The sequence below is a fragment of the Euprymna scolopes genome, chromosome 4 (genome assembly GCF_053919585.1).
Source record: "Euprymna scolopes isolate OS-2025 chromosome 4, ASM5391958v1, whole genome shotgun sequence".
Classification (NCBI taxonomy): Eukaryota; Metazoa; Mollusca; class Cephalopoda; order Sepiida; family Sepiolidae; genus Euprymna; species Euprymna scolopes.
Window position 1 is genome coordinate 82742599 of NC_136485.1, and position 22266 is coordinate 82764864.

Here is a 22266-nt window from a genome sequence, read left to right on the forward strand (position 1 = left end):
CTGCTATTGTTTCAAATGATCTGAAATAATAGCAATGGGAGACTTGATTTCAAATATTTCTTATATATTATATCTACCCTGGTTTGAAAATAGGGTACGGTTATAAATATATTCAGTATCAAATAAACGTTATACATTGTGAAATTTACTTTATGTAAATTTACTTTATGAAAACCAAAGAGGGGAGATATAACATATGAGAAATATTTGCAATCAAATCTCCTCTTGCTGTTAATTCAGATCATTTGAAACTATAGCAGCAAGTTTTTAGTCTGCCCTCCATCATATTTTGGGGAAATATCAGATAATTTGTAATTCATATGCAAAACCAGGAAAACAAATGGCTATGATTAAAACATTGGTAAAGTTGCAATATTTTTCCACTCCTTTAAAATTACCAGTACCATAGGTTTTCGAGGGTGTTTAAAACAAAAAATAACGTTTAAAATTCCAGAAAACGGGTAGTTTCCAAGATATAAAGAAATTATACTTTCAAAAAGAGAATGATCACTTTTCTTTATAAATTTTAAGTAAAATGAATATTCAGTAATAAATGTGTAAAAATGTGTAAAAATAAAAGTTAACTCACTTCGGACTTTTTTTTTTGATAACAAAAAAAAAAAAACATAGTGCGAGGTAACATCTATTTAAAAAAAACTGCTGCATTAAGTTCGTTTGCATTTGTTTTAAATATCTGATCTTGGTATAGTAATTGATATATTGTTTCGTTACGTAATTAAATTTAGAATTACAACATACTATAAAAGAAAATTTAAAAAATCATGTTTGGGTGTTAATTGTAATAGACATATACTATAGTTAGATGAAAATGAACTCAGAAAATCGGAAGACAGCTGAATCAAGACAACAGACCATATACAGAAGGAGGTTGGATATCCTTTCAAATAAAGTTTATAATAACAATGATAATAATAATAATAATAATAATAATAATAATAATAATAGCAACGACCACAATAATAATATTAATAATAATAATAATAATAATAATAATAATGATAATAATAATGATAGTAATAATAATAATAATAATAATAATAATAATAATGATAATGATAATGATAATAATATTAATAATAATATTAATACTGATAATAATAATAACAACAACAACAACAATAATAATACTATTGATAATAATAATAACAATAATAATAATGATAATGATAATAACAATGATAATAATAATATTATTATTCTTGATAATAATAATAATATTGATAATAATAATAATAATAATAACACAACAACAATAATAATAATATTAGTAATAATAAGGGTAATAATAATATTAATAATAATAATAATAATATTGATAATAATAATAAAACAACAACAGTGATAATAATAATAATAATAACCATAGTAACAATAATAATAATAATAATAATAATAATAATAATAATAATAATAATGATAAAAATAATAACTGATAGATGTGATATGCCATACTCTCGTACCGATCACCAAACTTGCGTCATGAATATATGTTTTTAAAAGATCGAACTCTAATATTTGTGAGCATATATTTATATACTTTTCTATTTGTTACATTTAATTTTGCGTATTTTATCCGACAACTTCTACAGTATTTCTTTTTTTTTTAATTTTTATTTTAATTTTTCATTTTTATAATTGTTACTCTGTAGTTTAGTTCTTTCTCATTTCTTATTTGAATATTTTTCTGCAACGTTCCTTTTTCTAACTATCCTAGTATTTTTCTTTGTCCTTTCCTTTTCTTGTCTTTCTTTTCTCTTTTGTCCATCTGTTTTTTTTTTAATTCTTTCTTTCTACCTTTCCACTATTCTCCATTATTTTTTTCGTTTTTGTTTGTTACTTTTGTACTTATATCCTTCTTTTTTTCATTCTGCATACTCTATATCATTTTTCCTTATTTTTTCATTTTTCTGTTTGGAATTGACTCTTTCGCTTTACACTTTCTCTCTCTCTCTCACACACACATACCCCCCATATATATATATATATATATATATATATATATATATATATATATATATATATATATATATATATATATATATATATATTGCTCTCCCGGTTTTTGTCTCCTTTCATTCTCTTTTGTTCTGTATTTCTGTCCTTGTGCCTATATCTCTGTTTCTTTTTATTTCTTTTTTTGATCTCGCTTTTTATTCTGTCTCCGTATCTTTTCCCCGTCCTTTTTTACGTTCTTGCTGTAGTTCCATATCTGCTCGTTCCTTTATCTTTCCTTCGTTTCTCTCACTTAAATAAAGTGACCAGCCTAGTTTTAAATTATTCCCAATTCCTTCTCATTATCACCCAGCAAACTCTAACAGGCCTCTCCTCAATTCTCGTTCATTTTCTGGCTTTCATTTACACTCGCCTAACAAGAACAAATCTTCAGCTAAAGATGGCTCCCCCTCTGCACTCATGTGAAAATATCGCTTTCTAAAAGAGAGTCGATTACATCATCCGGCGGGCTTGTTTATAGCTTTTATGAGGGAAATGTCGCTGTTGAGACCTCCGCTGTTAGCGTCCTCCGTCGCTCTCTTACTCTTCTGGCCGACACAAGCGGAGGACGAAGGTGCGTCGTTTTACATTACCCTTTTCTTTTGTACTGCTGACGTTGAAATTATACAAGTAAATTAGTTTGCACGACACAAGAAACACTATTGTTAACAAATAAAAGGAATATAATCCATTTATCATCATCATCATCATCATCATCATCATCTACTCCCAAGCAGTTCTTCTACTAATATTATCACATTAATAATATTATCTATGATCACTCACCGGCAACAACAGACGATACCTTAAATAGTTTGCATGACAACATGTCTTCCCAAATTTCCAGCACATTTCGATTCTTGATGCGAATCATTTGCGTTCTCCCGACACCCATCGATTTCTTTAGCATTTTATGCAATTTGAGCGACAGTCACTTGCGTCTCTAGTCGATCCATTTTTTATTTATTTCAGCATTCTCACAAAAGCTGCCAAATCTGGGCAGGGCTTGATCAGACCACCCTGTCCTGCCTTGACAGAGTTCAGAACCAGCTTCGAAACCTGATAGGTGATGCCCGTTTCTCTCTCCTGCAACCTCTTACACACAGACAAGTGTTCGTCTGAGCTCCAGCCCATAGCTACTCTTTGTCAAATTTCACAAAAAAAACGCTAGTATAACTAAAATCACTATTAATGTTTTCCCCAATTTCTATTTCTGCCTAAACCTAAACGTGGCTTCCTTGAAAACTACTAGAACTCTGTTCCGTAGGACTGCTTTCCAGCTGATTAAAATATGGTCGTCTTTAAAACCAATGTTTTGGTCAGAGCACCCTGTCCTGCCTTTACAGAGTTCAGAACCAGCTTCGAAACCTGATAGATGATGCTCTTTTCTCTTCCTGCAACCTCATTCACACAGACCAGATGTGAGTAACAAAGAAACAAAATATGGGCTATATTTAGTTAAATTTATTTTTACGCTGTGAGCTCTTGTAAACATTCAAATACCTAGAAGTTTTGCGAAATTATACTAAATATTATATATAATCAATAATCAGAATATATGACCTTCATTTGCAAGTATTTAAAGTTTTTAAAGGGGTATAATATAATTCAAATGTATCAGAGTTGTGTATCAAATAATAACTTGTCTTAATGACTTGCACTAATAACGTTGCACATGTCAGATTGGAAAATAACTATTCTCGTATACACCTTATTACAACTTTATTTCCATTTAAAAGTTGGAATAAATGTTTTAGTGACATCAACGATTATATCTGCTCTTTGCAAAATAACAATTAATACACAATTCCATATTTTAAAATAGATTACTGAAATATAAATATAAATATTTTTCAAACCGCAAATTTAGAATTTTCGGAACATTAAGAAATTTCGCTGGATGTCCTGCTAGCTTTACTGTGCAAGAGTTGACATTTCTGTACCAGCTGGTTATGTGTCAAAACTAAAGTCTATAATAAAGACTAATGGGTATCTCTTTCTACAAATATAAATATTTATTGTCATGTAAAAGGTTAGCGAAAGAAATCCGCTGGACTAAACCATTTCAAGTGTCATGCAAAAGAGACAAAATAAATAGCACATCAAACAACCTGCTAACGTCTGAAATATTTTTTTTAAAAACTAGTCCTCACTCTATTTCTATATTCTTTCGTTTTTATTATTCTTAATTCAATTATGATGGAATCGTTTTAATTTATTTTCTTTTTGTATAAATTATCAGTCTAATATTATTTCCTCCTTATTTCGTTTTAAAATCTTCATTGAAACTTTATATCATACTAGTCTGGATCACCGGTGTTACCCGGGTGTTTGGAGGTGTGTGTTGAGCAAAAAAAAAAAAATATGGTAGTAAGCAGGCGGGTTCGAACCCGTACCGCAAAGCGGAAAAAGAACGTGGAAAAAAAAAACGTGACTTCTTTGCCTTTGCGTCCATTGCCAAACCGGAAGTTGTAAAGGTTTAAATTAAGGCTAGCCAATCGAAAAGAGGGGATGACTTTCGAAAATATTCCGCGAAGAACGCGACCCCTCCTTGTAGAAAAGTACCCAATTGAGGGTGAAGGAATTAATGCTTTTTAGCCAATATTTCGGTATTTGTCGTCGGAAGGTTCGATCTTCAAAATGTTACCGATCTTGTGGAAATCCATCGCCTTTGTCGAAAGTTGTATGCGTACATACATACATACATACATACATACATACATAATGATTGCAACGTCTTGTCAGACGAGTGCCACTTCCTCAGAGACTGAAATTTCATGAGCCCGAAAATGACATTTAATTCTGCCGGCGAATTCACATGTTCAAGCAGACATGAGACTGAAGACGGTCATTGGTATACATACATATATATATACACGCACACACACATACATATATACACATACATACACATACACACATGCATATCACACACATATATACATACACAATACCTAATACGCACACATACATATACATACATACACACGTGAAAACATACACAAGACGGTCATTGGCATACATACATATACATATATACACGCGTACATACATACATACATACATACATGATGATTGCAACGTCTTGTCAGACGATTGCCACTCCCTGATACACTGAAAATTCATGAGCCCGAAAATGACATTTAGTCCTGTCGGCGAATTCACACGGTCATTGTTATACATGCATATATATATATATATATATATATATATACACGCACGCACACATACATATGTAGACATGCATACACATTCACACATGCATATCACAAACATACATACATATAAAATACATAATACGCACACACACATATACATACATACACACGTGCAAACATACACAATACGGTCATTGGCATACATACATATAAATATATACACGCATACATACATACATATCTATAAACATACGCTCATATATAACTATATACATACGCAATGCATAACACACATGCATACATTTACGTACTCACATGCATACTTACACATATACATACATATACATCAACATGTACACACATATATACAAATACTTACACGCATACATATAGGTACACATATGCACATCTATATACATACACTTACCTACATATACATACACATACACATATATGCATTCATACGCATACACGCATACATGCATAATACACATGCACATATACACATACATATACATACATACACATACACACATATGTGCATACATACACATAAACACATATATGCATATATATACACATACATGCATACAAACATATATAAATGTATATACCCGCAAACACGCAAACATATATACACACATACACATATACATACATATACACATAGATATAAATACATATACACACATGTACATATATGAATATACATACACATATACATACATATATACATAGATACATATAATGGTGGACGATCGATTATTACATGCATCGAGCATTTCAGGCCTGCACACGTCACAACTTTTTTATCGCCACAGGACTTTTTTTAGAGACAAATACCTGAGGGAGTATCTATACAAAGATGATATTACAGAGTTTTAGCTTTGTACGGCAGCTAAATCTCTCTCTCGACTCCAAATGTTGACATCCAGCTACAAGCAAGAGCAAGATAGCCAGCTAAAAGTATAATTGCAGGCCAGCTTAATGCGGGTACTGGTCTTCCACTTTGTGTTTTTTTTTAAATCAGAGATTTGCTTTACCTCGAGGGGTTGCCTTCACCACGGCTTACGGGAACTCTCTCCACCCCCACACACATGGAAATAAACACATGCATACATACAGATGTATGGCAACATACATATGCATGTGCACACACATGAAAACATACACACGTACACATAATACACATGAAGGAACATTCCAAAAGTCTTCATTACTCAATGATCAGAACGACGATTATGGTGATAAGCACGATTAAATGAGATTGACAAAAAAAAAAAAAGAAAAAAGGCACGGATTTACAACTTGTTCTTATTTTTACAAAAAAATTGTGTATAAGACTAACCCTTCTGTAGTAGATAATGATGATGTGGATCATTTCACACATTATTTCATAGATAAAATCGACGACCGAATCAAACGTAAACACAATACAACTGCCATGTATTAAAGACGCTTACACTTTTTTTAAAATAAAAAGTTTGGTTAAGACTTACACTTTTTCAGTAGAAAATGATGATGATGTGGACAATTTCACACATTATTTCACAAATAAAATCGACGACTGAATCAAACGTAAACACAATGCAACTGTCATGCATTAAAGACGCTTACACTTTTTTTTTTTTTTCAAAGAAATAAAATTTTGGTTGAGACTTACACTTTTGCAGTAGAAAATGATGATGATGTGGACTATTTCGCACATTATTTCACAAATAAAATCGGCGATCGAATCAAACGTAAACACAATCCAACATACATACATACATACATACATACATACATTTAAACAAACAGATAAGATTTATATAATAGATGGCCATAAATACTAGTGCAAACACTTGTGGAGCATACTTGTTTCCATTAATTTTACATTCGTTATATTAGAAGCAGTTTTTACTTACCGGAATACAGATGCATTTAACGCAATATTTCATGTCAGCTTCTTCCATCTCGAGACTCCATTTCTCAGAAAGCTTATAAGAGATGCCCCCGAGGACGCACCCTATAATGATTCAGAAAATAATTATAGTTTAATATGTTGTCATGTAACACATGCATTATGACACAAAGCATAAGATAATTCGTATAGTGAGACGGTATAACATGAAGCGAACAGAAAAGTAGAGAAAAGCCGAATTATTCATCCAGGTACAAGCATTTATTTGGATCTTTATACAACACAAGAGGGTCGGATCAAATAATAACAGCAAACAAAAACCTGAGTCGAAAGTAAACTTATGTAAAAGAAAAACTAAAATAATTAATGGATAATAAAACCTTCAGTGATTATCACTATGCGAAACATATATATATATATATATATATATATATATATATATATATATATATATATATATATATATATATAAGCTGTATCTTATATCAATAATAACAGGCCGCATATTATAATTCATGCAAATTTCCTTTTTTTACATAGACATCACCACTTATCAAGGCCAAGAGGCCATTCGAGGATAAGGGTTAAAGAGTGTACAGTAGAAATCGAACAATATATTAACCGTTAGTAATGGAGATTCGGTAAATTTGTTAACTTATATGAAACAGCTCATCAAAAACTTGTTTACGTTAGACTTGAAGAGAACCATGTTGTTGTTAGCTGGAAAGCAGAAAAACGGAAGACAATTCCATAGGCGTGCAGTTCTAAGAACGAATCTTTGCTCATGGAATCTACGCTTAGGTTGTCACAGATAAAGAGTGGGGGAAATTATTAATAGTGTTTTCTGCTAGACGGGTGTTTCTTGTGAAAGTTTGGTGTGAGGGGACCATAGATTGGAGCTCAGCAGAGCACTTGCCATGAAAATAACGATATAGTAGAGACAAACTCGCAACATCTCTTCTATGAGAAAGAGGTTGCAGGGAAGAAAAAAGACATCCACCACAGGGCTACGAAGTCTATTTTGAACTCTATCAAGTCAGGATAAGTCCTTTCTAGCAACTCCTGCCCAGATGTGGCAACAGTACTCCATCCTTGAACGTACCTGGCTCTGATATATATAGAGAATTGCATCAGCAGTGAGATATCTACTGGATCGATAGAAGGATCCCACCATTTTTCCAGCGGCCTTGGCAACGGATTTAATGTATGTGTTCCATTTAAGATCAGGAGTAAAGGTCAAGCCCAGAAGCTTGTCAAAACATGAGGCCTCCCCAAAACGAGAGCCATTCATTTCAATTAATGCCAGATGGAGATCAGAGCGTTGAAGATTTAGAGATAACAGCTTGGTTTTAGATGCATTAAACGTAACAAACCACCTGTTTCTCCATTGTACCACTTGCCACAGATCAGAGGAAAGATAATTAGAGAGAACTTGGTCGTTTACGGTATTAGATTTACTACCATAGATAGTAGTGTAATCAGCATAGATGTCTACAAGTGATGTAAGGATGTGAATTGGAATATCATTAATATAAATCAGGAAGAGAGTTCGGCCCAGGATGGACCTCTGGGGGACTCCAGCATTAATACTGTGAGCTTCTGATTTCTGCCCATCAACCACTACCCTTATGAACCTATCAGAAAAAAATTATTTAATAATTGAGAAGACATTTCCAGCTATACAGTATCTGGAGATTTTGTAAAGTAAACCTTTATGGCATACTCTATCAAAACCCTTTGATATGTCAAGAGCAACTGCCCTAGAAAGGTTGCCTCTGTCGAGAGATTCGCTAATCCTATGAGATATAACTGTAAGCACATCTGCTGTAGATCTAGCAGAACGGAAACCATATTGAGTGTCACTAAGAAGGTTATTTTTGCTATTGATCACTTCTCTATTTAACACAGATTCCAGCAACTTACTCAGGACGCACAGGAGATTCATTGGCCTCAATAAGAGATGAGCGATCACCTGAATTCTTAAATACGGGGCATACTGCTGAGATTTTCCAGGGTGACGGGAAGCAATTCTACTTAAGACAACATTTAAACAGTTTTGTAAGGATGGGCGCAAGATCTGATTGAAGTCTTTTGAGTACTATAATTGGAATACCGTCAGGGCCGGTTGCTTTACTGGAATCAAGATTTTTGATTAGCTTAGCAACATCACATACAGATATTTGTATATCACATGGCATTTTTTCTTATACATATTGGAGGTTGGCAGCCTTGATCGCAAAGGTTAGAATTAGCTGCAAAGTTCTTGGCAAAGCGTTTGGCTTTGTCTGATGCTGACGAGATTACCTCAGGTCCATTTATGAGAGTTGGGATAGAGCACACGCTTCTGTTAAGGATTCTGTTTGCTATTTGCCAAAACTGGTGGGAATCAAGCCGCTACTCAGCTACTTTGGAGTTGACGAGCTGAGCATACAACTCTCTTGCGTTCTTTATTACTTTTTTACAGTGGTTGCTGGCAGTTCTGAATGCGGCTTTAGTCTCAGTACATCTATTACGTTGGAAGCAATGAAAAAAGTGATTTCTATGCGCAATAGCAGCAGCATATTCCGGAGAGAACCACGGCTGGCTATTAGGTTTTTGCTGGAATTTTTTCGAGGGTATGAAACGGTCTATACCTAGAATTAACCATTCTGTCAGGTCTGATACTATAGAGGACACATCCTTTTTAAACACGGAACGCAGAGGTAGATCTGATATGAATGTGTGGAAGCTATCCCAGTCAGCCATAGAGTATCGCTATACTGTACGATGGAGAGGTACATCTGCGGACTTATTACAATTCATTTTTATCTTAACTGATACAAGTGAGTGGTCGGAAGATCCAAGTGGAGACAGAATAGAAGCTGAACACAGTTCAGGGAAATTGTGAGAAAGAGGTCTAGGAGACTTGAATACTGGCCGTCAGTATCGGGAACACGGGTGGGTTTGTGAACAATCTGAGTGAGGTCATAATCAATGGAGGAATCATGACAGAACCTCACCTCATCATCGGTCTTGTTTGAGTGTTAACCATTCCACATTGTTAACACTGAAGTCTCCACAAACATGAATATTAGCTGAAGGATAAGCAGATAGGGCGTGGTCAATTTTCTCAGATATTCTTTTGAAGATATAATTCCGCTGTTGTGGGGGCGATAGAGAGCAAATATAAATGCAGTAGTTTGAGCTAGTCCAACCCGGAAGCACATATAGGGTAAGTTAGGATCTTCTCTGGAGATGTTCCTACCATATAGAAAGCCATCTTCTATATAGGCACATAAATAAAATATATATACCAAAGGAACTTGCCAGATAGATTTGGTACATCTTTCCACGAGATAAACATTTACGCAATTAATAAAACAATGGAATAAAAATAAAGATTAAAAGCTGATATAAATATAATATTAGCACTTGCATCTAGAAAAGAAATATTAGAAAATTCATAAGTTAACTGCATTAATAAGACGTCCCTCGCGGTTGCGAATAGGAATTGATTTTCTATTCATTATAACAGAGCTACTTATCTATCGATTATTTGATTGTAACTGATATGTAGCAGTGATTTCAAAAGTAAAAAAAAATGCTTGCTTGCCATTAGCTAAGAATCAAACTAAAACATATAGCTCTCATGCCTTATCCGTTAGTGCATGACCTAAATCCTTACCTATACAAAAACCTGCCAAAAATAATGTTTTAACCTATAAATTTTAATTAGCTCATGCACAGAAAAAAAACCTAAAAAAAATATTCAGAGAGGAGTTTGATAGATACTTTTCACAAACACACCGGCAAGGTCAGTTGTATTTTCGTGCGCTAGAATGTTTTCATCGTACAATCTACACACTTATTCATAATATAGAAACAATGCATAAAATTCAATGTAAAAATAAACGTAACCGAATTGTTTAATAAATACCATAACAAATGAATAAATTAATTAACGCTCGTTTCCGAAGAATATGAAAATTAATAATCTTTCGTGTAGTCCCTCGCATACCCATGACTGAGTATATTAAAACGTTCGTTTTAAAAATGTTTAAATAGAAAAAGTAGGTTTTTAATTTCAATGTCAGATTGAGGAAAAACTTAACTTTATAGATAGATAGATAGAGGATATCTCTATATAATATCATCTCTATAAAATAATTTGTCTTTCTAAAAGGGATCGATTTCTTAGGAATCGTAAATGATAAAGCATATACACTTGTCATAGTGCAATTGTTTGAAGATTGGTTATGGGCACATAAAGCAAAAATCTATATCTATGAAAGCTAAATTGCCTATGTCTGTGTGTGTGTACATTTCCATACCAAACTACACTGTCAATTTTCAGTCTACAAACTCGAGATTTGATATAAGGGGTATTGAGATTTGGTAAAGTCTTTAATCGATTTTCGGACAAAATTGGTGATCACAGTTCAACAATTTGACCTTTGAAAACTCTACCAAACTCCTCCCCCAATTTTGGATCTAAACACGTAAAACTTTAGATGTAGCTTACTTGGACATGGGTCAAACTTTTTAAACTTTAAGAGGTCAAAATTATTAACCTCAAGTTAGCAGGAATCAGTTTTGGGGCGAAAATTTTGCTGTCAAGAGGTAAAGGTTTTAAGACTTCACCTTTGCAGATGCTACCAAACTCATCCACCAATTTCGGGTCTAAACACTAGACATTTTAATGTAGGTTATCTGGACATGAGTCAAACTTTATAATATACATATACATATAAACATAAAGTTATGAACAGTTCACAGAGACCGAGCAAAGTCGGGCTGGACTGCTAGTACATCTGTAGAAGTGAAATTTTGTATGTGTCTGTGTGTATAGATTTCCCTACCAAATTACTTTGCCAATTTTCAGTCTATAGACATGAGATTTGATATAAGATGTTTACACATTTGAAATTTTAGATATGGGTTACTTGGAAATCGATGAAACTTTTTAACTTGATTTGAGCCTAAAACATTAAATTTCAAGGGGTCAAAATTAGGGTCAAAGTTAAAAAAAATTTGACTTCTTATGTCTCTACCAAATTACTCAGCCAATTTTTGGTCTAAACATTTAAAATTTTACATAAAGTGTATTCAGACATAGTGTAAACTTTTAAATCGGTTTGTGGCCGAGAATTTGGCTGCCAAGGGGTCAAAGTTCAAAAGATTTGATCTTTACGGAGTCTAGCAAACTATTCAACCAATTTCGGATTTAAACATTTGAAATGTTACATATTTATACACGCAGCAAGAAGTTTTTGGGCGAAAATTTGGCTACCAAGAGGTCATGGTTTAAAGACTTGACCTTTGCAGACTCTACTAAACTCCTCCGCCAATTTTGAGTTTTAGCAGCTGAAATTTTAAGTGTAGATTACCTGGACATGAGTCAAATTTTTTAATATATATATACATATGCACATATAGTTATGGACAGTGCATTTTAGTTAAATCTATTCATAAAATGGTATATGCAGGTGTTTATTTATGTACATGTCATACTGCATAAGTACGTTGACAAGCTGGATCTTTTCTTTTGGGAATTCTAGGCGCTACATGTGCTCTCCGCTTATCTCGGTTTACAGTCGTCCTGCACCTCCACTTACAGCTTGTATTTAACAATGTCGACCAAGGAGAAATCTGGTTGGAGATTGTGCAACTATTGTCACAAAAATACCATGCGTAGTCACCCTTACAGTACAGCTAACATAATCTGTCAAGACGGAGGGAAGCCACCATCTGTACATGTAAATGTGTAATATAAATAAATTAACCGATCATTATGAATATTGGAACACAGCTGATATACACAAGAAATGGTAAGACGTTTCTGAATTTTTGCGATGAGGATTGCTTATTCGTATCATTTGGATTCATTGGACTACTGTTCTCATCTTGAGTGTCATTTTCACAACGTTTCGATCGATATAATTCCTGACCTTCTTCAGGTGTATCTTGTCGAACTCTGGAACGTTTCTGTCAAACTCGGGAATTTACTTCACGGAGGTAGCATGCTCTTGTTCCGTCAGCCATGATTGGATAGAGGTCCTAAGTAATTCGCAGTTGTATTTTTCGGTCGCCCACACTGAGGATGTAACCTTCAATCCTCAGGAGGATATCACTTATTACAATTGATTTTTCCATTTTTTTTTTCAATTATATTTTATGTAATTTAGTTTCCTCGTAAAATTAAATGTGATTCGGCATCGGTTTGCAATAATGCAATCGGCAATTTTCGTTATTCGAACAGAGATCACTCCGTTACAATGTTCATTGCATTTAATATATTGAACCATAAATAAACATGCCGTCTAATTATAGTGTGACGACACTGCTTATTTATAGCATGCATTGAAAAGAAATGATTATCACCAATATAGAAATACTAGTATATAGTGAGACACATAAGGTACTTTTTAATGAGTTTCATATTGCTTAAAGTATGAGGGTACTTTCTGCTTTCAGAAGAGTAAAACCGATGTATGTTCCAGTTGAGATAAAGAAAAGCATCGTAGAAAGGACATTGCACGAACAGAAATAACAACAACAAAAAAAAAAAGGAGAGCGAACGAACTTTTGTATTAAGAAAACATATTTTGAAATAACAACTCGGGAAGAATAGAGAGATGAAAGGGTGGGCCGTACAATGAGTCTCTGGTAGAATTGTAAGTCGAACGAAATATTGATGCGTAAAACTGGCGCGGTTAGTATGGAATAAACATCTAAGGTTTTAGGGAAATATTGTCTGGCAAGGAGGGGTTTACCCAAGTCAGGTTTAAAGATAACCACCCACTCGTGGTGAGTAAGATATGAAAGGTGTTTGGTTCGGCGAAGGCGAGAGGGGATGCACGGCACGGAAGTTCAAGTTCCTAACCTGACCTCAAGTAGAAAATGAGAGAGAGAGAGAGAGAGAGAGAAAGAGAGAAAGAGAGAGAGAGAAAGAGAGAACGAGAGAGGGAGAGAGTGAGAGATGGAGAAAAATAAGGAAAAGAAGAGATAGGGAGTGTAAGAAAAAGATACATATAGATTGGTGGGGTTTGGGGAAAAGCAGCGAATGTTTACATAAGTCTCTCAGATCTATGACCGCAATGGGAAAATTAGTTGGGCTGTAGTCGTTAGGGTTAGCTATTTCTGTGTGTATGGTTATACGCATGTGTACACATTCGTACGCGTTTATTCTTGTACACACTTAAAAGCCGCGTTCTATGCGGACTTTAGAGCACACTCCAGAGCAGACCTACTTACATCTTCGAACCTAACTAAACCATTATAACAATAAAAAACGAAGTTTTAAAGCAAAGTCCTATAGTAATATCAAATACCAATGTTTCTGGCGTAATAATATAAGAGAGATCTCTCGGATGTATTCATTTTGCATTAACAATAAATAAATAAATTAATTAAATCGAATGGTTTATTCTCCATTTACATTTAGCAATGATATCAGTATATACGAGTTTTAAAAAGTTGAAACGCATATTATTTGATAAGGAGCTCTTATCTCGAAATATATAATGCATAATGTCTTACTCATTAGATCACTGTCTACACTTTGTAACAAAGCAAGACTATAAAATAATGTTACATCTCCTTATTAAAAATAAATTGGTTAGGTTCAGAATAGTAAATGTGTGTTGACCAACTTGATTGTCTTATTAGCACTCATTTCTCCGATATTAATTTTTTTTAATTTCCGAATGGAATCTATCCAGGAGAGGCCTCGTGAATGATGCTGTCATCCATAAGTTAAGGTGATTCTGTGAAGTCGGTTAGATTCGGACTTAACACACCCAACTTTTCCGTTCGCATCATTAAGCATCTCTACACCGCCATCTCCCATTTATATAGATGGATTGTTGGAGCGGTGTTTGTTCAATACTTGATTATGTCAATTTCCATCCTTGCTCAGCACTAGAGCTTTATTGCTGCTTCAAAGGAAAATATTTGTGAAATTTCGTGAAAAGAAGCTGCACTACTTAGTATACATTATATGTGAGAATAAGTAACGATTATTACTCTATGTATTGTTTTTATTGGCAACAAAATATTTAAAACTATGATAATCTGAGAACGTTTTAAAAAATCAACAATTGTATCAACTAATATCTTATATAGCAACGTGATATTTATATCGGAATTAATGTGTAATTTTGTTAATTTATCATTCACACGTTCTTTATTATTAATAGGTTGATTCAAAAAGAATATTGGGTTTCCTCTATAAATTTAACGAAAAAGAACGATATTATTTTTGCACCAAACTAATATTAATCGATTATTTAATAAACTCAATTATTCAGGTGATTAAAGCATAAACGAAATATATGATATCCCATTAAAAATTATTTCAATTATTAAATTCACCAAAATGCATTTCGGATACTTGCTGAACATATCTTCCTTAATGTTTGATAATTACTAAAAAGAATAAATCAATTACTTTGTCAATCTTCAGAATGTTAAAGAATGTTACAAAATTATCTGCTAGAAAATAAAAAAAACTTGGAATAAAAGCATAAAAAACATGTTATTAAAAAGAAAAAGTAAAACGCACACATGCTACATTAAATTGTGAAATAACCGTATATTTTTGAAAAAATGAGTGGCGATGAGAGTAATTCTAGTGTTACCCGATGGATTCTAATTCTAACTTTCTTTTTGTATCCGTGAGAAAAAATCATGCGACACGTAAAACGATCCGTATTAAATACTTTTAGCATTATTCGATATTCCAAATAAATCATTGCTGAACTAAGAACAATCTCAATCGTAATAACAGAAAAAAAAGTAAATAGAACTTCGATAAACGATTAGTTCATCCCAGTTTTGCTCGAGCCCGATGTACTTTATGTGCCTATGTATATATTAAAACGTGCATATGTATATATTAAAAAGTTTGACTTTATGTGTGTGTATATATATATATATATATATATATATATATTAAATGTTTAACTTTAAGTGCATATATATATTAAATGTTTAACTTTATGTGCATATGTATTAAAACTTTAAACTTTCTGTGCATATATATTAAAAAAAGTTTTACTTTATGTGCACATATATATATATATATATATATATATATTAAAAAGTTTGACTCGTGTCTAGGTAACCTACGTCTAAAATTTCAAGTGTTTAGACACAAAATTGACGGAGGAGTTTGTTAGAGTCTACAAAGGTCAACTCTTTCAACTCTAATCTCTTGGCAGCCAAATTTTCGCCCAAATACTGTGTAAAAGGATTGCTGCATGTCTGAATACCCTTTATGTAAATTTTCAAATGTTTAGACCACAACGTGGCTGAATAGTTTGCTAAAGTCCGCAGAGGTTAAATCTTTTAAACTTTAACCCCTTGGCAGTCAACTTTTTTTAGCCAAAAACTGACTCAAAAGCTTGCCCTATGTCTGAATACATTTTCTGTAAAATTCAAATGTTTAGACGAAAAATTGGTGAGTCATTTGGTAGAGACCGCAGAGGTAAATTCTTTCTTAACTTTGACTCCAATTTCAACCCCTTAACATCTATTTTTAGGGGCTCGAATCAAATAAAAAAAGTTAAACCATGTCCAATGAACTTACATCTAAAACCTCAAGTTTTTAGACCAAAAAAAGTTTGGCGGAATTTTCAAAGGTCAAATCGTTAGACTTTGGCCCCTTGACAGCCAAATTTCTGGCCAAAAACAGATCAAAAAGATTTTCCAAAATCTCAATTCTCCTTATGTCAAATCTTTAGTCTGTAGACTGAAAGTTGACAGAGTAGTTTGGTAGGGAAATGTTTACACACAGACACACAGACAGACAAGTTCACTTTTATAGACATATTGATTGTCAAATTAACAAAGAATTAACCTTTGTTTTTATATTTAGATTCGTGTGTATGTGTAGATAAGTAAAAATACGTAAATATATATTCATTCAACTGCGTGTATCTACTGGATTCCCAAATAGTCACCCGTTAGGTGATCGCCAGGCTTAATGTTGCTTAAATTCGATAATCTAACGTGAACGCATGTGTCAAATATGATTATTCAGTGATTTGGACATTCTAGGCGTTGCATGTGATCTCAGATTATTCCCACTTGCTACGCCTATTTAATAATGCCGATCCAGGTGATATATGGTTGGGATTGCGCAACACTAGCTACAAAAATTCTACACTCAGGTACCCTTACAGTGGGCAGCCATAGTCTGCCAATACTGAAAGAAGCTACTATCTATTAGATGTCATTCCAATAGATACACATTTATATACACGTAGTTGAATGAATATATGTTTGTATGAGTCTTAGTGTATAAATGGAAGTTCATGCGCATATGTGCTTAGGTATAAATAAGCATTTATCGATATATGCGTGTGTGCACGCGCGTTGTCGGCATGCGTGTCTTTGTGAATGTGTTCGCGTGCGGACTCATATTGTCGGCAGATTTCGAGGCATCCATCATTATATTCGCCTGATCAGTGAGTACAGTGGTGTGCAAAGTTCGTGTAGGTATAGCGTCTATGTTATTTATTGCTATCATAATAAACATGGCGGGTGATGTTATTTTAGCTTTTGTTAAAGAAACCATGTGTCAGCAAATTGAACATTATAGCCGGGGAGCAGAGCTGGGGGAGCGAGGCTCAATGTAAACAACTTGAGTCATAGTTGAGCACACCACCTCCCTCTACTGACCCGCTGGCCACTATGCCTATACCCTTTTACTTACCCACTACAAAACACTCTTTCATTTTATTGCATATATATATATATATATATATATATATATATATATATATATATATATATATGAACAAAATACACACACACACACACACACATATATATATGTGTGTATATATCTATATATCTATATATATGTATATATGTATATATATATATATATATATATATATATATATATATATATATATATATATATATATTGTGCGCGTATATGCTATCGAATATATTTATTATCCAAACATCTATCAATTGATTATTTTGTTCATATCTGTCCATTTATGTCAGTTTTTTCTTAGGTATTGAAGATTGTTAGGAAGTCTTTTTCCATAATGAAATGTCAATGATGCTTATATATACACATACATATATATATATATTTATATATATATTTATATATATATATATATATATATATATATATATATATATATATATATATATATATATATATATATATGAGAGAGAGAAAGAGAGAGGCCGAGAAAGAAAGAGAGAGAGAACGAAAGAGAGAAAACCATACTAGCAAAACTTCACTCTTCATTGGGCTGCAGTTTATTAGGAAGTAAGCGTATAGTTAAAAATTAATTGTACTCAGGGAATTCACCAATTTAAACAAACATTGGCAAATTTTTCGATGAACACCCTAAGTTAATTTTTTTTCTCCACTATTTTAAAAATTAGATTTTATTTTTAGTATGATTCTAACTGATAGCAGACATAATATATATTTTTGAACACTAACCCTTATTTAATTAGCAAAATTATAAAAGTACACGTAATCGTTTAAGAAAGCGCACCCCTCTTAAGAAACGCATGTAATGAAACTCCAAGAACAAAATAATGGATAACTGCTATAGAACTGCCCGGTTATGGAAAAACATTTAAGATTAAAATTATAATTGAAACTTTTTCCGATTCTAAATGCTAAAATCATTTCAGTTTTATCTTTATCGCCAAAATTTTCAAAATACTAGCACGTAATCGCCTAAAATGTAGAATCTTATTTTTTCGAAGGTCTACGTAGCTGAGGGTGTTAATCAAAGACAGTCCTAAAACTTTATTATGCATATATTAAAATAAATACTTATTTATTTAGAAAATTTTAAAGCAACTATTTATTTAATTTTCAATCTGAATATTTTGAATCAATCTGCTATATATATATATATATATATATATATATATATATATATATATATATATATATATGTGTGTGTGTGTGTGTGTGTGTGTGTGTGTGGGTGTATATGTGTTTGTGTAAATGTGTATGCATGTTTAATTATATTACAGAATAATACATTTACCTATTTATCTATATATCTATAAAAGTGAGAATGTGTATGAGAACACTTCTCAACCTATATACTCAACAAATTTTTAATCTACAGACTTGGAATTTTTTATATAGGATATTCAGACATTTTTGATCAGGGTTAATCTTCTAAGGGGTAAACACTGAAAAAATAGTACTTGGGAGTCATCGGATTTTTACCGGTTTGCCAACTATTTCATTGTGCATACGCGAATCGTTCACGTTATATTAATAATCAGTAGGTTAGAAAACACTTTTTAAAGTCCGTGTCAAGCTGGCCTAATGCTATCGTACTTGACTCACTGTTCTGAGGTTTTGGTTTTGATCTCAGCTCTAGTATCTTTTTTTGTTAGCTTACAAGAAGTGAACTGTTTAGAAAAAAAAACATAATGCTCGAATGTTCATGTCTCACTTCCTCTATGTGTTTTACTTCATTTTTTATAGCCGTATAGTGTATATTCAAGTCTACAGACTTGGAATTTTGTATATAGGATATTCAGACATTTTTGATCAGGGTTAATCTTCTAAGGGGTAAACACTGAAAAAGATATATATATAAAGTGAGAATGCATGTGTGCGTGAGAACACTTCTCAAGTATATTCTTAACGGATTTTTCCTCAACTGATTTGAAATTTGGTATATAGGATATTCAGACATGTCTAAAACTTTTAACTGGTTTTCATCTGGGGGAAAACAGACTGCTAAGGGATTAAAAACGAGCTGCTAGGGGGTTGTCGGATTTTTATCTGTTAGCTAACTATTCCACGGACGCGCCTGCATAAATATTTCACATAATAGATTCATTATGTTAAAAATAAGTAAGTTTGAAAACACATTTTAAAGATTGCGCCAAACCAGCCTAATGCTTATCATACTTGACTCACTGTGTTTAGGTTTTCGTTTCGATCTCAGATCGAGTATTTTTTTTTTCACTTACAAGAAGTGAACTATTTAAAAAAAAAATGCTCTGCTCGCATGCATATTTCTCAGTTTTTGTATGAATTAAAATATATGTTTATGCGTATTTTACGACCGAGCAACGCCGAGCGGCCTGCTACTATATTTATAAACGTGCGAATATGTATGCGTTCGTGTGTGTGAGGATATTTTTAAACCTATATACTACATAGATTTTAATCAACAGACTTGACATTTGGTATATAGGATATTTAGACATGTGAAAAACTTTTTAATCGGTTTTCATCCGGAAAAAGGGTTGCTAAGGTGTTAAAACTGAATAATTGGTACGCTAGAACCATCGGCTTTTTATCCGTGTCTTGACCGTTTCACGAATGCCTAATCGTGAATCGTTCATATGACAAATTTCTTATGCTAAGAATAAGTAGGGTTGAAAACAGTTTTCAAGATCATGTTAAGCTGGCCTAATGGTTATCGTACTTTTATTCGGAATCTTTAGGTTTTAGTTTCGATCCCAGCTCTAAGTTTCTTTCCGTTTGTTTTCTACTTCATATTTTTAGAGGAATTTAATTCGTTTAATACCGAACAACGCTGAGTACATTTGTTAGTCATCAACATAATCAACTATAATACATTTATTATATAAATTTATAATTAGCAGTCTCAAACCAAAAGCTTAGTAGAATAAACAACCTAATTTATCAATTCAAATGACAATGAGAAAAAAGCCTTTCCAACATTACGAATACTAACAGGTATATTGGACACACTACTCATACATTACTACTATTACAAGGCTGGCATTACATTATTCAGACTCTATTTCGATATGTCTGCACTTGAAGGAACGTGGCTGCCGACATTCATAGTTTAGCAAAATCATGGTGAACAACTAAATCATTCAAGAATTCTAATGTGAAAAGACTCAACATCATAGAAGCGTTGTACATAAAAATGAGACAGCCTAAAATAAATAGCGTCACGAATAAAGTCACAATATCTGAAAGTGCCATGGTTAGTAATTAACTATAGCAAGAGAAAAAATATTGTTAATTTTAGATTGAAACGTTTAGTAAATTATACAATTAACCTTTTTATCTTAATAATATACATTTTATTTCGTCTAGTCTATAACCATGTAGATGCATGTGGAATGCGTTACTTATACGCATGGAAAAAACACGTACCTATAACCAACACTGACCGTAATCTAAACCTAACTTAGTCGATAAGGTTCAAAGGTTGTTAATGTAACTATAACCGACACCTTACATTCTCTTAAAAAAGAAAACTAGCAAAATAATCGAAATAAAATGCTAATTGTTGTTTCATATTTTCTTCCGTAACAAAAAAAAAGAAATATTTTTTCATTAAAATTACTTTACTATGACCGTTTATCAATTATATAAAAAGGGAAAATGTATGTGTGTGTATGTCTGCCAAAAACTTTCGACACAAGCGACGAACACTTACAAAATTGGAATCGTTTGAAAGGTCAGTCTTGCAGACGACAATTATCCAAAAATATGGCCAAAGAGATTAATTCTTTGAGCGTCAACTGGGTCGTTTTTTTACAAGGAGGGGGTCTCAGGTTTTGCGTCAACATTGGTTCAAAGTCATCATACGCCTATTTCAAACTTATTTCAAACGCTGGCGACGTCGTATGTTTCGGTGGGCGCGGGGTTTACGCAGCTGGCTGTTCTTTTACCTTCTTTTCCTCCTTCGCGTTACATGTTCGAGCCTGCCTGCCTACTATTTTTTTCAATGTCCTTACTACACCACCTCCCCACACCAGACAATGCCGGATACCCCCGCTAGTTTTGTATAAATGCCATTTTCCTTAATTTTACTAGTTTAATAGCGTATTCGTCAAAACTACTTTCCATTAATGCTTACGTTTTACAAGCATCGTTTCGTTTCGATTTTGACGCCACAAACTTTCATTCGGCATTTTGTTTCTAAACTGCCGGCTGTATACGACTTAAGTACGGGTCACAAACTACAGGACAATCGGCAATACTAATAAACCACATGCCGTATCTATTAACTCCAAAATGACTTAGCAGAAACTTAGTTCTCAATAATTTTATAGGATGACAGATGTAAAACTGGAGTGATTTCCTAATTATTCAAAAATATAAATGATTTGCCCCAAGTGTTTCTTCATTTTTCTGTCTTCGTGATCAGAGCCATCATCTTCGTATCAGAGCCATCATCTTCGTGATCAGAGCCATCATAATTTCTACTT

The 22266-nt window shown here is 33.0% G+C and overlaps 1 protein-coding gene across 1 annotated transcript in view; it reads right to left on the minus strand.

Annotated features, from left to right (window-relative positions):
- Window positions 1–22266, minus strand: part of LOC145272940 (chordin-like) — a 223255-nt gene that overhangs the window by 97373 nt on the left and 103616 nt on the right. Inside the window, exon 2 of the mRNA XM_080127055.1 lies at window positions 7079–7179. Within this exon, the coding sequence (XP_079983181.1) occupies window positions 7079–7179 (101 nt within the window). The remainder of the gene's footprint in view (window positions 1–7078; window positions 7180–22266) is intronic.